The sequence below is a fragment of the Trichechus manatus genome, unplaced genomic scaffold (assembly GCF_000243295.1).
Source record: "Trichechus manatus latirostris isolate Lorelei unplaced genomic scaffold, TriManLat1.0 scaffold00085, whole genome shotgun sequence".
Lineage (NCBI taxonomy): Eukaryota > Metazoa > Chordata > Mammalia > Sirenia > Trichechidae > Trichechus > Trichechus manatus.
The window spans coordinates 1130272-1151600 of record NW_004444021.1 but is presented as its reverse complement, the minus strand read 5'-3'; the positions used below and the strand labels follow the sequence as shown (position 1 = coordinate 1151600).

Genomic DNA, 21329 nt, shown 5'->3' with positions numbered 1-21329 from the left:
AAAGTGTAAGAAGCGCTCAAAGAGTGGCAAGGAATAGTCATGGGAAATATGGAAGGGCAGGTGGGGGGCCAAATCACAGAGGCTCCTGAATACCATGCTAATATAACATACAAATAACAGGAATTACTGCAGGCTTTTAAGCAGTTACTAATAAGATCAAAGCTGTCACTCAGGAGGATTAATATAGATTAAAGGGTGGAAAGTGTGCACTGGTAGGTGGGAAGACCAGATAGAGGATATTACAACAGATTAATTTCTATGAAAGTGGAAACCTAAGGATGATGTACAAAACAATGTGAATGAAGAGTGAACAGGGCTTTGGAAGCAACCAGATGTGAAAGCGTAAGAAAAGACAGGCCAAAGATAACATGCATTAGACTACAATTACAAAATTTCTGTTTACTTATGAAATATTTCAATCATACAAAATATCTAGAGAATAAATGTCTGTGCATCCAGCACCATGCTTTAACATTAAAGCTCCCTCAATACCTCACTCTGATCTATTTTCCTCTCTCCCTTCTCAGCACCCGAATTTGTTTATACTTTCATGTTATTACTTTATACTTTTATTATGTATGTCTGTACCTATAAGCGTATGGTACAGATTTGAATACTTCTAAAATAGATATGAATGTATCACAGATTATGCCATTTTGCAAATCGCAGATTTAACATTGTCATTGATACTTATCCATAGCAAGTTCACTTTCTCTGTACAGTATTTCCTGTGTATAGTTGTATAGTACTTCATTTTTAATATATACTCTATTTATTCCTGGTGATGGATAATTTTGGTGTTTCCAAATTTTGCTATCACTAGTAATACTGCAATAAACATTTTCCTTAGCGCATGTATGACACTTCCTCTGGGGTCTGTATCTAGGAGTGGAATTACTGGGTCCAAGGGCATGGGCAACTTTACTAGGTAATGAGGTCCAAAAAATGGCTCCCACCAGCAGTGTATCAGTTATCTAAATCAACATTTGGCATTATCAGATTCTCATGGGTGTGAAATGGTTATCTCATCGTAATTTGTATTCCAAAAGTAATAGGTGGTAAATGGTATGCTTTTGGTCCCACTTTATGATACAAAAGTCTTCAATGTTAATATGACTGTACTAATCAATCTGGTCCACTGTGGTTAGAAAACTTTTCTTCTTGCTTAAGAAATTCTTCTCTATGCCTAATGAAGATGTTCTTATGTTGTATGTTCTACAGGCACATGTGATCTATGGAATACAAAAATATCATTTGTAAAAACCACTCACAGCATAGCTATATGGACCAAAAACAATTTTAACAATTCTAAACCTTCTTATTTAACTTAAAATAAGGTATCTAATTCAAGAAGAAACAAAATAAAAAAGACACAACTGGGGAAAACATATATAATAAATATGCAAAGCATTACAGAATAGGTTCTGATGAACCTCAAAAGATTAATTTCTATAGAATAGAAAGTCCTTCTAGGATCCCTTAGCAAATCCAAGACTGCAGATTAAAGCAAAACTTTGACGCCATTTTCACCCATCAATTTAGCATAGATAAGTACAACAGCACTTAATGCTGATGAGGGTAAAGTGAAGCAGCAGTCTCACAAGCCACCTGTAGGGGCGAAAACTGGAACATTTGGGGAAAGCAATTTACTTACACACATCATAACCTTACAACTGGTCAAGCCTCTTAACCCAGTAATTTAAGGAAATAGTCAGAAATGCAGGCAATGTTATAAGTCTAAAATATGATCATCATAGCATAATTTATGATTATAAAACAGGAAGAACTCAATTTTCAACATTAATGTGCTAATTAAATAAATTAAATAGATATATAAACAAATTATGTAACCACAAAACATAGGGTTTACATAAAATGTTTAGTGATAGGGAAACATTTAAGGGAAAATAAAATATAGTTACATATGCAGTATCATGTCAACTATTCAAAAAGCAGAGAGAAATTTAGTCAAATATTTGTTTTCCCAAATATTCAAAATACATACATATTTATAATTAGAGAAAAAGAATATCTGAAAAAAGAGCAAAGCCAATACTGTCTTCCTACAATAAAATTTCCTATAGTATTTTCTATAATAATTCCTATAATAAAAATATGGCCTTGTTGAGAGAAACAATGTGGGAGTTCGCATGATAGAATTTTGCAAGACCAACAACTTACTCATTGCAAATACTTTTTTCAACAACATATATGGCAACTATACACATGGACCTCATCAGACGGAATACAGAGGAATCAAATCAACTACAACTGTGGAAAGAGGAGATGGAGAAGCTCAATGTCATCAGTCAGAACAAAGCCAGGGGCCGACTGCAGAAGAGACCACCAACTACTCACATGCAAGTTCAAGTTGAAACTGAAGAAAATTAAAACAAATTCACCAACGTCAAAATACAACGTTGAGTATATCCCACCTGAATTTAGAGACTATCTCAACAATAGATTTGATACGCGGAACACTAATGACCAAAGACCAGACGAGTTGTGGGATGACATCAAGGACATCATACACGAAGAAAGCAAAAGGACATTAAAAAGATAGGAAAGAGAGAAAAGGTCAAAATGGGTGTCAGAAGAGACTCTGAATCTTGCTTTTTAACATCAAGTAGCTAAAGTGAAAGGAAGGGATGATGAAGTAAAAGAGCTAAACAGAAGTTTTCAAAGGGCAGCTGGAGAAGGCAAAGTGTTATAATGAAATGTGCAAAGACATGGAGTTAGAAAATCAAAACGGAAGAACATGCTTGGCATTTCTCAAGCTTAAAGAACTGAAGAAAAAATTCAAGCCTCGAGTTGCAATACTGAAGGATTCTATGGGCAAAATATTGAAAAAATGCAGGAAACATCAAAAGAAAATGGAAGGAATACACAGAGTCACTGTACCAAAAAGAACTGGTTGACGTTCAAACATTTCAGAAGGTAGCATGTGATCAACATCCAAGAGTACTGAAAGATGAAGTTCAAGTTGCACTGAAGGCACTGCCAAAAAACAAGGCTCCAGGAATTGACAGAATACTAGTTGAGATGTTTCAACAAACAGATGCAAAGCTGGAAACGTTCACTCATCTATGCCAAGAAATTTGGTAGACAGCTACCTGGCCAACTGACCAAAGAGATCCCCATACACGCCCATTCCAAAGCAAGGTGATCCAACTGAATGTGGAAATTATTGAACAATATCATTAATATCACATGCAAGTAAAATCTGGCTGAAGTTAATTCAAAAACAGTTTCAGCAGTACATCAACAGGGAACTTCCAGAAATTCAAGCTGGATTCAGAAGAGGATGTGATATGAAGGATATCATTACTGATGTCAGATGGATCTTGGCTAAAAGTAGAGAATAACAGAAATGATGGTTACCTGTGTTTTACTGACTATACAAAACATTTGACTGTGTGGATCATTACAAATTATGGATAACATTACGAAGAATGGAAATTCCAGAACACTCAACTGTCCTCATGAGGAACCTGTACATAGACCAAGAGGCAGTCGTTCGAACAGAACAAGGAGATGCTGCATGGTTTAAAGTCAGGAAAGACGTGTGTCAGGGTTGTATCCTTTCACCATATTTATTCAGTCTGTACACTAAGCAAATAATCCGAGAAGCTGGACTATATGAAGAACAGGATATAAGGATTCAAGAAACAGACATTAACAACCTGAGATATGAAGATGATACAACCTTGCTTCCTGAAAGTGAAGACTTGAAGCACCTACTGATGAAGATCAAAGACCACAGTCTTCAGTATGGGTTACACCTCAACATAGAGAAAAAAAAATCCTCACGACCAGACCAACAAGCAACATCATGATAAAAGGAGAAAAGACGGAAGTTATCAAGGATTTCATTTTACTTGGATCCACAATCAACACCCATGGAAGCAGCGGTCAAGAAATCAAATGATGTACTGCACTGGGCAAATCTGCTGCAAAAGATCTCTTTACAGTGTTTTAAAGCAAAGATGTCATCTTGAGAAATAAGGTGTGCCTGACCAAAGCCATGGTATTTTCAATCGCCTCATATGCATGAGAAAGCTGGACAATGAATAAGGAAGACCAAAGAAGAATTGTTGCCTTTGAATTATGATGTTGACAAAGAATATTGAATATACTGGTCCAGAAGGATGAAAAAATCTGTCTTGGAAGAAGTACAGCCAGAACGCTCCTTAGAAGTTAGGATCGCGAGACTTCATCTCATGTACTTTGGACATATTATCAGGAGGAACCAGTCCTTAGACAAGAACAGTATGGTTGGTAAAGCAGATTGTCAGTGCAAAAAGAGGAAGATCCTCAATGAGATGGATTGACACAATGGCTGCAACCATGGGCTCAAACATAGCAACTATTGTGAGGATGGCATAAGACTGAGCAGTGTTTAGTTGTGTTGTACACAGGATCTCTACATATTGGAACTGACTCAACGGCACCTAACAACAACATAATAAAATAATACTGTTGCATATAACTAAGGATAATAAAATTACATCATGATATTACTGCTATAGTCTCAAGACTGAACACACCAAAACATGAGACAATTTAATATATCAGTCATCATATATAAAATAACTTAATAAAAAGCTGTATTTTTGTTCTTGTTTGAAAGGTGATAAACAAATTACTGTCTGATACTCCATATGTAAATGATTTGGAAGCAGTATATAACTTTTTTTTTAAGCAGCATCTGATAGTCCTCTCCTTATCTTTTTCGAGTGGGTATAGTGACTGTGCTTCACTCCCCCACCACAGCTGCCATTATAACCTGTGGAAGACCTTGGACTATGTAGCTGGGGGCAAAAGCTGCAATGGGATGATCAGATTTGTCTGTTTTTGAAAATGAATTAAGAGTTTGAGTCAGTGATGTGAACTGAGCTGAAAGCTCATAAAGTGAGGAAGCCAGAAGGATGGGTGGAGTGTCATGCAGTTACTGAGCCAAAGGCACAGATTTTAGTGCCTGACCCACCAGTTTTAAAGAGTTTCAGCCTTGGGTTTCCTGTGACTCTTCTGTATAGTAATGTCCCTTTTGCTAGAGCTAGCTTGAGTAGTCTCTCTTCCTAGCACGTAAAGAGCCGTGACTAAAAACAGAAGTGCCTGTCATATGTCATGCCAAATATTTACCATATCTGCCAGCACAGATGCCAATTTATTTTTATAGAAGAATGATAAAGAAATTAAAGAAACAGAGATAGCTGGAAAAAGAATAAAATTACTTTGTAAACATTTTGTACCTAAGAAAGTTGCAGAACATGTTTTTTGTAAAGTCTTTGAACCGAAGTTATGACAGTAGATTCCATTAAGGCATAAAACAATCTTAGCTCTATATCATATAATTAATTAGTAGTAGAAGAAATGTGCTTAGAAAAAAATCCGGCTGCCATCAAGTTGATTCTGACTCATGGGGACTGACTCCATGTGTGTCAGAGTAGAACTGTGTACCGTAGCATTTTCAGTGGCTGATTTTTTTGGAAGTAAATCTCCAGGCCTTTCTTCCTAGGTGCCACTGGGTGGACTAGATCCCCTCCAACCTTCCATTTAGCAGTTAAGCACATTAAACGTTTGCACTATGCAGAGACTCCGATATAGTCAGAGTTACTATAACACCAGAAATGCTTTGGTTGAATGCCTCAATTTAAGGTATTCACATATCAAGTTTAGAAACTTCACCATAGTAAACTAAACCTTGAAAATGTGGAAAACGTAAATAATATCTACATTATTCAAAACCAACCTCTCCTCAGACTATGTGTTTGAGAGATATATGACAAGTGACACATTTTTACTCAAGTGGTCTGTCAAATAAGTTGGCTATAAAACCAACTGCTGTTCAGTCAATTCCAACTCATGGTGACCACATGTGTTACAGAGCAGAACTGCGTTCCATAGGATTTTCATGGCTGTAAACTTCTGGAAGCAAATTGTCAGGCCTTGCCTCCTACGCACCTCTGGGTGGAGTCTGAACCTGCGAACTTTTGGTTAGTAGCTGCCCGCTAACCCAACTGTGCCACCCAGGGATTCCAAGGTGGCTATACTGGTTGCAAACTTATCCACGTAATATTTAGTGACTGAAATTACCATAAATCTAAGTACCTAATCTTTACTTCCAAAAATACAAACAAATCATTTTTTATGCCAAACCATTTCCAGAATGCTACTAATCATTTCTAAAATATTAAAGTTTAACTCTCAACTCCTCCCCCCGCCACCCCTGATGTATCTTGTCTCATTCCAGAAATTCCTCAAGGCCTTTTTTACTTATATTAAAAAAAAAATAAGTTACTTATCTGACAGACTTGTTCAGATGCTTGAATTTTCTAAGGGTATTTTCTGTTTGTTTTTAATTTTAAAATAACATTTGCTCATTGAGGGACAAAAACATCCATATATATACCCAAATACAATTCCAAAGTTTAGAGAAGTGTAGAATTATGAAGCACAAATCCTGCTGAGTGTTTCTCCAAAGGCAGCCACTATTAAAAGTTTCTTAAAAGTCTTACATTTTTCAGTCACACTTTTTATGTTGGCCACTTTTTAGATGAGAGCTTTAAGTTATTTCAGATGTGACAGCTGGGATTACACAATGGGCTACATTTGTCTGTTGGTAACTTTCAGGAAATTAGTTCTGAAATTCTAAGCACCACCATGTGCACACTATAAATTACTTTGGACCTCAATATTTATTCTTTGCTCTGAAAGTTTTGGAACTGCTTTCGGCAAAAAGCAATAAAATTCAACCTGACCTATAAAAGGCAGTCATCCAAAACAAAGTTAAGATGATCTACTACAAAGGCATACAAGACACAATGGGAAGGAGAAAAACCCAGAACCCATTTTTCTATACTGACACTTAAAGCAAGCCAAGATAGTTATATTGTTCTATCTAACAGGAAATTGTTTAAGGAAAGTTTTTTCCGTTTTAATTGGTATCAGCTTCCCAAAGATTGTTCCATTCCCAGATATCTAGAAAACGCAGGCACAGAGTTGGAATTCTATACAAATATTTGTTGAACAAATTTACATATGTTTCGTAAGAACCAGATGTCAAAACTGAAAGTGAGCCCAACCAGCGAATGATATTGTCTATAATGAAATCTCATAAAGACCCCATGTGACACAGTAGAACTGCCCCATAGGGTTTTCTTGGCTGTAATCTTTACATAAGCTGATTTCCAGGTCTTTCTCCTGCAGATCCACTGGCTGGGATCAAACCATAGTCAAGCTCTAAACCATTGCACTACCAGGGCTCTATGAGTCAGAATCAACTGGATGGCACCCAACAGCAACATGATGAAATCAGAAGCTACAGAACGCTTATGCTATATTTAACCACAAAATATTTCATATTTTATAGCTACATGTCACTAAATATTAATGTAAAGAGTAGTTTTCTAAGATGAGAATTCCCTTTTAAAGACAATGGAAATTCTGTTGTATGTGTCTATAGAAGAGCTGAGGTTATATAAAAATAGCAGAGACAATTAATTCCAGTGACTGTAAGCTTTCTTAGAGTTTACAATCATTCTTCATTTACTTCTGACAAATAAATTTCATCATGAACATTACCAGATGAAAACGGTCATAAAAGATTAGTAAGGGGGCACTTTCAACCTGATCTGAATAATCTTATCATCAAACGAAATCCATCTCAAAAATTCTTGCAAAAGCACACAGAAGATTCATTATCACTAATTAGTTTTCGATCTCTCTCCAGAAAGCACTATGCATGTTTGCCATGTAAGATAATATCAAATAGTTTTTCTCATAACACACGACTAAAACAAGGTTCCATATTAACAGTAGAAAAAATTTAATCATATAATGATAACAATAATTAATAACAGGCATTATATATAACCTGTGTGTGTGTGTGTGTGTGTGTGTGTGTGTGTGTGTGTGTATATGAATGTATAGAACAGTGAGTGCTTCCCTTGTGCAAGGCACAAAGATTTTTAACTATATTTAAACACTGATAAGGTCATGGGAGACTTTATTAATGCAGCAAAGGTAGGCTAAGTCTTGAAAAATTATTATGAACTGGATAAATTAAAAAAAAGAAATCAGGAGGATCACCTAATCTAGGACTTTGCTTCTCAAACTATGGACTAGACAGTGGATAAACAGCACAGGCATCCCTTGGGAACTTGTGAGAAATGCAGAACCAGGCCCCACCCCAAACCCACTGAAGTTTCAGAGATGGCTGGTATATCAAAGAAGATGAGGAGATTGCTAAAGGCATAGGGGCCTCCCATACTTGCTGTTGGGGGTCCTGAGAGAAGAAAGTCTCCCAGGCAGCCTAGGCAGCAACACCGCAGCAGCCACATTCAAACAGCCTGGTGAAGAAGTGTGGTGAAGCATTGTGGTTAAGCAGAGGGAAAGCCTGAGCTCACCTCTCCCCTGTACCCCAGGACCTCTGTGGAATGGATGCAACATATAATTTCCCACATTCTTGAGGGGATAAGAGAAGGCTGGGCACTGAAGAGCTAAAAGCCTGGTGTCTCAGTCATCTAGTGCTGCTCTAACAGAAAAACCACAAGTGGATGGTTTCACAGAGAGAAATTTATCGTCTTCACAGTCCAGTAGGCTACAAGTCCAAATTCAGGGCATCAGCTCCAGGAAAAGGCTCTCTCTCTGTTGGCTCTGGGAGCATCCCAGAGCAGGAACCTCAGGTCCAAAGGACGCGCTGTGCTCCCAGCACTGCTTCCTTGGTGGTGTGAGGTTCCCATGTGTCTCTGCTCATTTCTCTCTTTTATATCTCAAAAGAGATTGCATTAAGACACTAATCTTGTCAACCTCATCAGTATAACCTCCTCACAGTGAAAGAATTTATAACACACGAGGAGATCACATATAATCTCATTATAGTGGTAGAGTTTACAACACATAAGGAAATCACATCAGATAACACAATCATACGATACTGGGAATCATGACCTAGCCAAGTTGCTACCCACATTTTTTGGGGGACACAATTCAATCCATGATACCTGGTTACCATGTACTGGCTCCCCAGCAGGGGGCTGCCTGGGTAAACGAGAGATCTGGAGGTTCACACCATCCCCAAAGATAAAGTAGGGACAAGACAGCAAGAAAGATGGTCCTGGCTGTGACCAAGGTGACATAATGGATCAACAAATATATTCACACTTCAACAGTGGATGTCAGCTGACAAGAGGCTGGATGCCAGGGACAGTGACACTATGGAATTCAACGAGGATCCCCAGAACAGTACTAGGAGACCTCTCCCCAGCGCGCGCGCGCGCGCACACACACGTCACACTCACCTCTCATCCTAAGCAGAGGCCATATAAGCAAAGAGTAGAGGTAGGCAAAAAATAACACAAGAATGATAGAAACCATAAATTTCATATTACTGGATCATAAAATGTGAGGCAGGAAAATGAGTAAAACATTAAGAAAATAAATTCTATGGGGCTGTTGATTTATTGAGTGTGAAAGCAAATCAGAAGTGAAGGACTGGTGGTGCCACCAACAAAAAAAGAGAAACCAGGAGGTAGGAGGAAGTAGTTGAGAAAGGCGGTAAGAGGCAATGCCTTCAGTTCTGGACACACTGTGTTCAGGGAAATCAGAAATAAACTTGCCCTCACCCCCGACCCTGGGACTGAGAGGAAAACTGCATTAAAACCAGGGTGCAAAGGATTCACACAGATAATGTGCTGGGTAATATAAGCTCATACTAAAAAAAAAAAAAATCACAAGAGGAAGCAGTCTATCGTGAGAGATGTCAAGATACCATAAGTAGCTGACCTTAAGAACTTCAAATAAATTTTTCTGAGACTATGAGATAGACATAATTTTTAAAATATTTTTTAAAAACAATCTAGAAGAGAAAATATAATAATCACTTTTTCAAAGGAGGATTAGAAATAGATTCTAGAAATGAAAATGTCACCATTAAAATTAAAAATGCAATACATTAAAAGGCAGATTAGGTCAATACTGAAAAGAAAGTAGTGAACTAGAAGATATATGCTGTTGTTGTTACGTGCTGTTGAATCGATTTTCGACTCATAACAACGACATGCGACAGAGTAGACTTGCCTGATATGGTTTTCTAAGTTGTAATATTTATGGGAGCAGATCACCAGAAGCACAGAAAAAGTAAAAATATAAAAAAATACAATAAAAATAAAGAGATTAAAAACAAAGGAAAAAAAAAAAACAGGAGAAAGGTTAAAAGATATAGAAGTTAGAATAAGAAAACCAATTGATATATAAAAGGAACTCCAGAAGGAGAGAAGAAGAGAGAACAGGTATAATACATTATCTGTTTAAAAAATACATAGGTATGGGTTACGTAAGTGTCTGGTATGTTTCTCAATACTTCTGTATCAATGAAATAGTCCACAATTTTAAAAAATAAAAGTTATTTGAAGGCTGGATGTAAAGTGAGAAAATGGAATCCAATAACTTGAAAAGTTTAGATGAGAAAACAACGAAAGCTTAAATAATTATTTAAGGGGTGTACGAAGAGTTTTGTTTGGACATCATTACTTTTAGTGGCAAACATGATAGGAGCATGTTTATGGACCAGGACACAGGAGTCATTTAAAGAAGTGTGAAGATGCCACAGAGAACCAGGGTGGGTGGAGAAGGTTCAGGTGGCAAGAGAGAAGTGAACAGGTGTGAGGGCAGGGTGCTGGCCTTGAATTAGAGGAGCGCCGTATTACCAGTTCCAGCATTTTACTGATCAGCATAATGACTTTTTACCATCATAAAATACCACTTGCATACGTTTCTTGATGTGGTTGCTGACTGCACTAGTGTGCTCAGTTTGTGAAGTCAGTGAGCTACCATACAGGGACCAATTTTAAATTGTATAGAAATAAATGTACTTCTTGAAATTACACTAACTTCAGAACTACCATCAACGCACATAAAATAAGAAGGCAATTTTCATCACTCCTACTATATCATATTGATCTTAATTTTAGGTGTACCTGCAGATTCCATGCCTCTTGAATAACAAGAACAAAATTAGTATGCCTGAGGAAATGGCTTCCAACTAAATGTTATGTACCCAACAAGAAAAAAAAAATACAGATTAGTAAATTACTGGGGAAAAATCATGGACAGTACCTTAAAAGGCAAGGTAAACATGAGTTCCAGGCAACTGAATGCTAAATCTCAAGGGATTCTTTTAAAACATTATTAAAAGGCAGAAATACTGTAACAGATTCAATGCTTCATTGTTTCTATATCAAGGTTACTATCACTTTTAAAGAGATGTTTTTCCTCCCTTCCAAGCAAATTCATGGTAATTTCAGAGTTTTATTAAGACTCTCTTTTGAGTCATCAGTATAAGGAGTTTCAGAAAGGTTTTAAAATTTGTGGGAAGTAATCATAAACTCCCCCGAGAAATGGCACATTCATTTGAATCAACTCAAATAATGTTTCATAATTTACACTAATTGCTTTGTTTTATTTTCAAGAAAGATAAAAGGAAAGTTTACAAGACTATTGTGTTTTATTTTGAAAATAGGCAATAAAATGAAGAGAAAATTACTTTTAAATCATTTGCAAAGTTTTCCAATTACTTAAAATTTACTCTCTATATTATTCTTAACATAGCACAGGTATTTTACCTGCTCTAGTCCCAGCAGGAAGACTGTTAACAGAAATCCATGTCCCACAAGAAAGCTGTGGTGGGATCAGAACACAGTAATTAAGATTGATTTATACTTCTTAGTCCTTGCTATATACACACCCTCTGCTAAGAAGAGCCAACAAAAGGATTTAACGTCTATGACCATAAATGGATCAAAGAGAAAGGAAGCAGAGATGGAGGGCTGCCCCCTGAGAGTAGATAAGGCATTAATAGTAACAGCTTATCTTTATTAAGAACATATGCACCATGCACTGTCCTACGTGCTTCAGATGCATTAGCTTACTTTGTCCCCAACAGTCCTATGAAGTAGAGTCTTTTATTATCCTGCATTTATAGAAAAGAATACTGAAGCTTAAGGAATTTGGGTAACTTGCACAAAGTCTCAAGTGAAACATTTTACCGTCAGAGTTCTAGGTCAACCATTTTTCCCTACCTGGAGATTCTCCCTACAGAGTTAAAATAAACTTTGGAGGCATAAAATTCCTTATATGTGGAGAATGTCAGAAAATGAAATTCATAAATAGCAAAGTGTCTTTTAAATTTTAAGTCTAGGAGCCCTGGTGGCACAGTGTTTAAGCGTTTGGCTGCTAACCAAAAGGTCGGCAATTCGAATCCACCAGCTGCTCCCTGGAAACCCTATGGGGCAGTTCTACTCTGTCCTATAGGGTCACTATGAGTCAGAATTGACTTGACAGCAAAGGGTTTGGTTTTTTTGGTTTTATAACACAGAAGGAGCCCTGGTGGTGCAGTAGTTAAGCACTTGGCTGCTAACTGAAAGGTTGGTAGCTCGAACCCACCAGTCATTCTGTGGGAGAAACGTGTGGCAGACTGCTTCTGTAAAGACTGACAACTTTGGAAACCCTTTGGAAGCCCTATGGGGCAGCTCTACTCTGTCCTATAAGGTCGCTATGAGTTGGGATCAACTCTACTCCGATGGGTTTAGGGTTTTCTTTTGGTGGGGTGGGGGTTTATATAATGCAGAGCTTATAGCTAGCCAATCAGAATCAAATAGTAAACTCAGAAACACATGAAAGAGATTGACAGACTCATAACCACAGTAATTTCTAGAGACATGCCATGCCCTTGCCCCACAAGATGAACACTGAAGTCCCCAATATTACAGCTCACTTCTCTTAGCATTTATTCTTACTCTTCCCCATCTGTCATTATGAAGAAATTAAATATAGATAAATTGTATGTGTATATACATATATTTACATATCTATATAATTGCCTTAAGTAGATTATAAAGCCTCTTAAGAATTCTGTAAGTCTGAGGCATAACTTGACACCAAAAACATAGAACACACTTTACAAATACCACCAATGATAACTCTTACCACAAAAGATAGGCAAGACCTAAAGAACAGACTGGTGTGAGCTTCTGTGCAACCTAATGGGTCCTGAAAGCCAGCACTGCCCACATTTGCATTATCCTCTGTGACATACATGGTTGTAAGAATATATCAAATGCCTCCTTGTATTGCTGGGTCAGTTTTAAGAAAGTAATCAAATAATATATTAAGTAGCAATGCAACAATATTGTTGAAAACAAAGTTTCCACACTATACAAATAAAAAAATCACGTTACACTGTACCACTTAATTTACCAAGAATCACAATATTTTTCCAATCATGAAATAAGAATCTGGCCTCCAAATTAATTCTACTTTTTTAGAACTGTGTTAGGAATAATGCAGTAGGTTTTAGTTACTCTAACCTACAAGATGTAGATAATATATAAATGGAGATAGTGTGTCAAAATTCACTAAAATTACACAAGGAACAAAGAAAATGTATCAACTTTTTTATTTTAAGGGACTATTAGTCAACAGATGGCATGTCCAAAATTAATGTTCAATGATTTATCCATTCATTCGTTCAACCAACATTTATGAAAGAAATACTATGTGCCACCCCATTAGGTGGAAACCCTTGGTGGCGTAAGGGTTAAGTGCTATGGTTGCTAACCAAAAGGTCAGCAGTTTGAATCCACCAGGCGCTCCTTGGAAACTCTATGGGGCAGTTCTACTCTGTCCTATAGGGTCACTATGACTCAGTAGCAACGGGTTTGGGTTTTTTTTGGTTTACCCTATTAGGTGATAAGTCAGACAGGATTCCTTCTCTGATGGAGCTGACCCCATAGAAGCAACAGACGGTAAAAAACTCAATGCACACAATGATTTCAGCATGGTATAACAGGAAGGAAGAGGAAGGAACACTATTTAGATTGGATGGTCAGGAAAAACTTCACTGAAGAGGATTGACACAGTGCCTGCAACAACCGCCTCAAGCATAACAATAGTTGTGAGGGTGGCGCAGGACCGGGCAGTGTTCCATTCTGTTGTACTTAGGGTCGCTATGAGTTGGGATCAACTCGATGGCACCTAACAACAACAAAGAGGCGGCAAAGAAGGAAAGTGTTTCACACTGTGACTTAAATGAAATATGATGGGTTCACTAGGAAGTGCCAGAAACTGGTGATTATTACTGTTACCATGCTAATTACATAAATTGCAAGGTATTAAAGAATATAAAATTACAATCATTATGCATTCCCTAAAGTTACTAAAAGATATCAATACATTACTGAAATATCTCAGAAACCTGGAAGTGGGATGCTGCTGTAACAAATACCTAAAAATGCAGAAATGGCTTTGGAACTGGCCATGGACAGAGGCTGCAAGAATTTTGAGGAGCATGACAGAAAAAGCTGAGAAGGCCTTGAGAGACTGTTAGTAGAAATATGGATGTTAACATCTCTATTAGTGAGGGCTCAGGACTGAGGACCATGGAAGAGAAAACATGTATCATCTGAGAAAATACCCAAACTGTCACGAGCAGACTGTTGGTAGAAATACAGACTTTAAAGGTGCTGCCTGTGAGGAATCAGATGAAAGTGAGGAACATGTATTGTAACTGGAGGAAAGGTGATCCTTGTTATAAACTGACAGAAAGCTTAGCTGAATTGTGTCCTTCAATTATGTGTCAAGCAGAAATTATAAGCAATGAAGTTGGATATACAACTGAGGAGGTTTCCAAGCAAAGAAGGTACAGCCTGGTTTCTTCTTATTGCTTATTGTGAACTGGGAGAGGAAAGACATAAATTGAGAGATGATAAAATGAAAGAATGCTATTGGACTCCTGTAATTCTACAGGTAAGAAACAGGCTGATAAAACTAGTCATCTTTATATTCATGTTATCTTTCATTAAAAAAGAAAGATGCCTCCAAAGATGGAGCCCAGTGACCACAGCGCAGAGCAGTGAGCCACAGTGGATAATTCCCAGGCCTTGAAACCTAATAAAATTCACCCTGCTGGGTTTCAAAATCGCTTAGCACTGGTGACTTGTTTTTTTCTTTCTTCCTGAATGGGAACATCTATAACTGGTATCTTATGCCTCTCCTACCATTATACAGTGGGAGCAGATAACTTGTTTTCTAATTTCACATAGATAGGAATTTTTCCCCAGTATCAGTTATTCCCATACCTGATTTAGATTATTCAGATGTGATATGAGACTTTTGAGGTGATGAGATTTGAATGAATCTTGGATTTTGAGTTGAAGCTCTAATGGGTTGAGAATTTTTAGAGATGTTGGGCGAGGCTGAATGTATTTTGCATGAGCGACCAAGGTGAATTTGTGGAGACCAGAGAGCAGACTGTGATAGGCAGAATAATAACTCCCTCAAAGATACTCAAGTCTCAATCCCCAGAACCTGTCAATATGTTACCTTAGATGGCAAAAGGGACTTTGCAGATGTGATTAAATTTAGGATCTTGAGATCAGGATATTATTCTGGATTATCTGGTTGGGCCCAAAGTAATCACAAGAGTTCTTATAATTGAGAGAGGAGGACAAGAAAGTGATGCTATGTGAGAAAGACTGTACCAGCCATTGCTGGCTATGAAGATGGACATAGGTACCACAAGCCAATGAATGCAGGCAGCCACTAGACAGAGGATGGAAAAGGCAAGGGAATGCATTCTCCCTTAGAACCTCCAGAAGGAAAGAAGCCCTGTCAGCATCTTTATTTTAGCCCAGTGAAACCCAATTTGGACTTCTGATCTTTATAAATTAAAAGCAATAAATTTGTGTTGTTTTAAATCACTAACTCTGTGGTAATTATTTAAAAGCTATTTTTGTCCTATTTCTGTTAATGTTTTTAATTAGCATTTATCAAGTTACAAAGAAAGCAATCTGAATTCCACAGGGCTAGGTGCAGTTGACCATAGTTTCTAAGGCTCAAATGCCATCTGGGATATGAATTTCACCTATGCCACACTCTGTCAATCATACACTGGGTAACTGTGTCCCATAACAGGGCCTTATTTTAAATGTGGCCAATACTTTTAGGTGCTCCCACCTGGATTTATTCTACCTTGAATTTTCCAAGGCAGTGAGAAATGCAAAACAAAATAAAAGTTAAGATTAAGGCTGGACAATCAATTTTTGTTTCAAAAATTAAAGCAACCTTTTTCGGGTTTAAATAACATCTTCCACTAAATCCCGTTTAAGATAGGTATTTCCTATCATTAATAAATGTAACAAGATTCATGCTCTTTACTTATGTTAAAAGAGGTCAAAATTAAAGATCAGAATGTAAGATTTATCTTTACTCCCCAAAAAATTATTTAATAACACCGAAGCTGTAATATAGCAAACTCTCCTTCAATGAATATCCATTGTCATTTTCTTAAATTTATCAAACTTACCAAATAAATATAATGACTGAGAAAAGTTATTATAAATATGAAAAAAATCTTAACCCAAACAAGCTGATTTTAGATACCATATGTTTATTTTAGTCATCATATACTTTTACTGTTCCTTTTTATTTACATTGTCTGAGTAGGTATTTATGCCTATTGATGCTGAAAACGGTAACGTGTAAGGTTTATATTTCAGGTAAACCACAATCCTATACAAGATAATAATTTAACATAATTAAGAACTCATTATGCACATGAAAAAATAGAAGGGTTGTTAGGGATACAAGCAGGACTTACAAAGCTTCTGCCCCTAAAGTGCTCACAGTACAGCAGGGGTAACAGGCAGGACATAGGGCAGCTAAAGGACACAACAACCCAGAATGCAAACATGCTTTAACATGTGCCGGGGGGGGGGGTGCTGTAGGGAAAGGAAGGAAGGAAGTTAGTTTTTATTCTGCAGGCAATGGAGAAGTCAACAAAGGTTTTTGAGCAAGGAATTAGCATGTTTTGAAGACACCTACGGTAGAAAGAACAGGCTAAAGAGGAAAAATCAGACATGTAAAGCCTCCTGGAATTGGCCGCCAAAGACACAGAAGGACTTGAACTATGAGTGAGAATGAAAAACGGAAGCTATAGAAAAATCACTTTCAAAACATACTTTTATACCACCTGTGGCTTCTATCAAAGTAATTGTTAATACAAGGTAGGCCAATGAGAGAGAAGCACACAATCCATGTTGAAATTCTAGGTCCATTTATTCAAGAAAATGGGCTTTCTGACATCTAAGATCGTGGGCCAATTCTAACAGCTAAAGCAATACAAATACTAAAGTCCTGCAATGCCAAAATTTCTCAACTAGGCAAGTCATAGGGCAACTTCAAAGGGAGCAACAAAGAATGACGATGTAGCATCTAAAACAGCTGTGCCTGTTTTAGCAGTGGTAAAACGGTAGCAATGTAAAAATTACCACCAAGCAAAAGAGATTCAACCCCCTGACTTCATTTTCACCTAACGTGCATGGGTGTTTGTTTGTTTGCAGGGGTGGGTGGGTTGAGAGGGAAGAGTAATGAGGTGGAATGAACGAGAATAAAGCTCAGAGCTTTGGAATAAAGGATTAATGAACAATTAATTTGTGGAAATTTTACTTTTTATAATCTAACCCCTCATATTTTAGAAAATTACAATAAAATATTTAAAAAGGACCCATGACTACACTATGGGTACTGAAAAACTGCATTCCTAATGCTAGCTTTAAAAAGATGAAAAATGATGTACTCCAGAGATATAGCACTAAAAGATGTTTTTCCCTGAGACAATTAGTCATATGTAATTGGGGAAAAAAACTTTCATTATTAAAATAAATTTCTCTATTTAGAATTATTATTGTAATACTAAAGTCTGAAATCTAAACCTAAAAGATTTAAGCCACTCAAAACCTGACTTGGTTTCCTTTAGGTCAATGATCAGATCATGTCTTCTCTTCTATAAGGCCTAATTCACTGCTCCTAATAAGGATAGAAAAATACCACCACCACCACCAACAACAAAATTACAGACATCTATTTTCACCATTTCACTAGTAATATGTAAGTCTCATACTTGAATTTCTCAGCCCAGATGACTAAAATGACCATACCTTCCTTAAGAGAAAAAATACAATATAATTAACTATTTACTATACTGTTATATACGTATATACTATATACAACCTGATGGAAAACAAAATAATTGCAGAGGAAAAAAAATAATGCTGGAGCCTGGAAAAAAAAATTGCAGAGGAAGAAGCCTTGATGTAGATGGAAATGATACTGGTTATATAGGTTACCTAGAAACCATTGTATACCTCTAGTTGATTCAGTTGCCATGTTTTATATGGAATGATTTAACTGAGCTGCTTATACATATGACTTTAAAAATCCAAAAAAGAATCAAAGATTATACCTTACTGCTAAAAATCAAATTAGAAAAAAAAATATTTTCAAACGTTCCAAGAATTAAGATTTGTGAAACAAGTAAACCAGCATTCTGTTGTGCAGGAACTCTGGGCAAAAGGGTAGAGTAGGATGGGGGTAAGAGAGAGGAGGAGGAGGAGGGCTGGGCCCTATAAGAGAGATGTAACAGGATTTCTGCAGAGCAAAGAGATAGAAGAGAAAGAAAAAGACCAAAGCTAGAAAACACAGCTAAAGGAATTAATTTACCAAAAATATTTTTCATTTTGAAATCTTTCTTAATGTTTTTTGTGTAGAGAAATTATAATTTTATAATTTCCCCTGAAAATCATGACTTTGCTACACAGTTCCCATGACTCTCAATCAGTATATCTCATCAGTATAGAATGCTGTAGAGATGGAACTTCTGGTTCTACAACACTCACTCAACTTTATTTGTTAATCTAGACCAGATGTTCTCAACCAGGGTTGCTTTTGCCCCAAGGAAATGTTCAGCAGTGTCTGGAGATATTTTTGGTTGTCACAACTTGAGGGGGAGATTACTGGCATCTAATTGGTAGAGGCCAAAGATGCTGCTAAACATCCTACGACATAAGAAGAGCGCCCACGACACAGAATTATCTGGTCCTAAATATCAAGAGTGCTAAGGTTGAAAAACACTAATCTACTCTGAATACAAGTAAAAATAAACTCCTCAGACCTTAATCCATCCCTTTCTAATAGATATATCATTAAAGCACAAAACACCACCACCAGAGGAATCATTTTGCAATTGTCTTAAACATGGTGGATGGCTAGCTCAAACTAACTTATGCTGAAATACACAAAAATAAAATCAGAGCAGCAGAGCAGAAACTAAATAAAGGAACTTCTTAATCCTCTGTTTTATTTTTACTCTCAAGCACATATAATTCACCAAAGAAGCAGTCTAAGTGTTTCTTAAGCAAGTTGTGTCTCTTCACTGAAAATATACTGACCTGGTCAAAAATATAGTATTTCTTATTAACGTAAAACCTTAGGTAAACAGTATTAATTGAGGAAGGTTTATGTTGGGGAGAGGAGGTAAAGACACCCAGGTCTTTGAAATGCAAAGTTATTTCACAGTTTACTTTCAACATGACTTAGATCATTATTTTACTTTTAGTCATGCTAAGTTTACTGCTTCTAAGCTTAGAAGCGATGGGGGGAGAAAAACCAGCATTTTTTCCTGCAGTCATTAAATCAATAATACAGAAGCTTACCGAAAACAGATTTGTACAATATTTCTCTTTTAACTGTATGTATATATATAAGCAATCTCTGAAAGTGCAAATGAAGATTCTGAGAAATCTGTCTCTATCTAAATAACTAGAATGGGGGGGGGGGCAAGGAAACAAAAGAAAATCGTAACTCATAAAACTAAACATCCTAAACTGCGAATATTTTCCTAATACATCCCTGAGCCAAAACCCTGGTTTACTCTTATTTTCTCCCCCTTCAACCATGGAAAAAGACCTCCACGCAGCGTTTCATTATGAGAATTACGAACAAATAAAAGCCTGGCTTGTATCTCGCAAACCTCATTCATCAGAAACCGTGGCAGCGGGAGAGAATCCTGCGGCGAGCGTGACCCTTTCGCACCTCTCACATCGGTTTTCACCACTCGGTTATTTATCTGTCTGATCTATTATTGCAGCAAATGTAACCCAACTTTGGTGGTTTCTATGCCCACACAGTAAGAAAAATTAAGCACCCAGCGCAGCCTACTTCCTTACGCAAGGTAAATATAATCAGTGCCCCTTTAACACTTACCGAATCGCCATCGGAAGTTGACAGGAAAGACTCATTTCAACCCCGGAGGCCCCACAAAAGAAAAGGTTCACTGATTTCACGGAACGTGCCACCCCTAACAAGTGAAACCACAACCACGGTACAACACCTAGTATGAAAGGTCTTCCGGGGAGGGGGGCTTTTATTTTCTTGTCGCGAATGTTCATCTTTACAAGGCTCAGCTAACTTCAAAGAAAAGGGTTTCCGCGCCATCCGCGGCTTTAAAATCGCTCCTCGGCTCCTTGTAGGGGCCACAGGAAAGCTTTCGAGTGAAGTGAGGCTCCTGCCCCACCGCGGGCGAGTTCTCACCCTCCTCGGCGGCGGGAGGCAGCGGACCGAGGGAGAGGAGGACACGCCTCAGCGCTGCACCGCACAAGACAGGCGGTCTCTCGGAAACCATCTTCGGGAGCTACAAGACTCGCCCTCGGCCGCTTCGACACATTCCCTTCGGGTTCAAAGACGCCGAAGTCCCGGAAGCGGCCAGCTCGGCGCGCCGCGACCAGCCCACCGGCCCGCTCCCCTCGGCCCCTGGGACCCCGAGGGCACCCACCCCCGGCGTCCGGCGCGGCCGCCCTTACCGAGCAGCAGCAGCTTGACCTCGCGCGCCGCCTTCTCGCCATCCTCCCGGAGGTTCCGGTCGATCATCTTACTCCTCTCCACCGCCGCCTTGTCCTCGGCGCTCAGCGTACAGCCCATTGTGCCAAGAGCGAGAGGTTACCGCCGCTCCCTCCACGTCCGTTGTGCTGTCTCCAAACACAGGAAAATTGTTTCCTTCCGGATGAGGCCGTTCAAAACCTCCCGACGTGGGCCACACCACCCCCACCCACTTCGTCAACGAGTCTAGAAAAAAGGTGTCTGCAAAGAAGCAGGCAGCTTCTCCAAAGCCTCTCCTCAACGCCGGGCTCCCCTCCTGGCGCCCGGAAGCCCCGGACTTGGAGCCTCCAGATGTAGCAGCTGCCGCCCTCCCTCCGCTCACCGCACCGCAGCCTCTCGAAGCCCGGCGGAGATCCGCGTCCGCGCGCCGCCCCGGCCCCGCCTCTGCCCGCCCCTCCCGCCAGCCCCAGACCACTCCCAGGGCGCGCTCCCGCGCACGTGCCTTGGACAGCGCTCCCTCGGAGGGGCGCGCGCTCCCGCTTTCCTGACGTCCCTCGCCGTTCCCGGGCACCACGCAGTCCCTGAGGTCTGGGCAGCCCCCGAGGTCTGGGCGTCCC

The 21329-nt window shown here is 38.6% G+C and overlaps 1 protein-coding gene across 1 annotated transcript in view; it reads right to left on the bottom strand.

Annotated features, from left to right (window-relative positions):
• GNAI1 (G protein subunit alpha i1) overlaps positions 1-21024 on the bottom strand; it is a 79134-nt gene extending 58110 nt beyond the window's left edge. The window contains exon 1 of the mRNA XM_004381464.2: positions 20697-21024. Within this exon, the coding sequence (XP_004381521.1) occupies positions 20697-20814 (118 nt within the window). The 5' untranslated portion in view covers positions 20815-21024. The remainder of the gene's footprint in view (positions 1-20696) is intronic.
• Between the last annotated feature and the right edge of the window lie 305 nt (positions 21025-21329).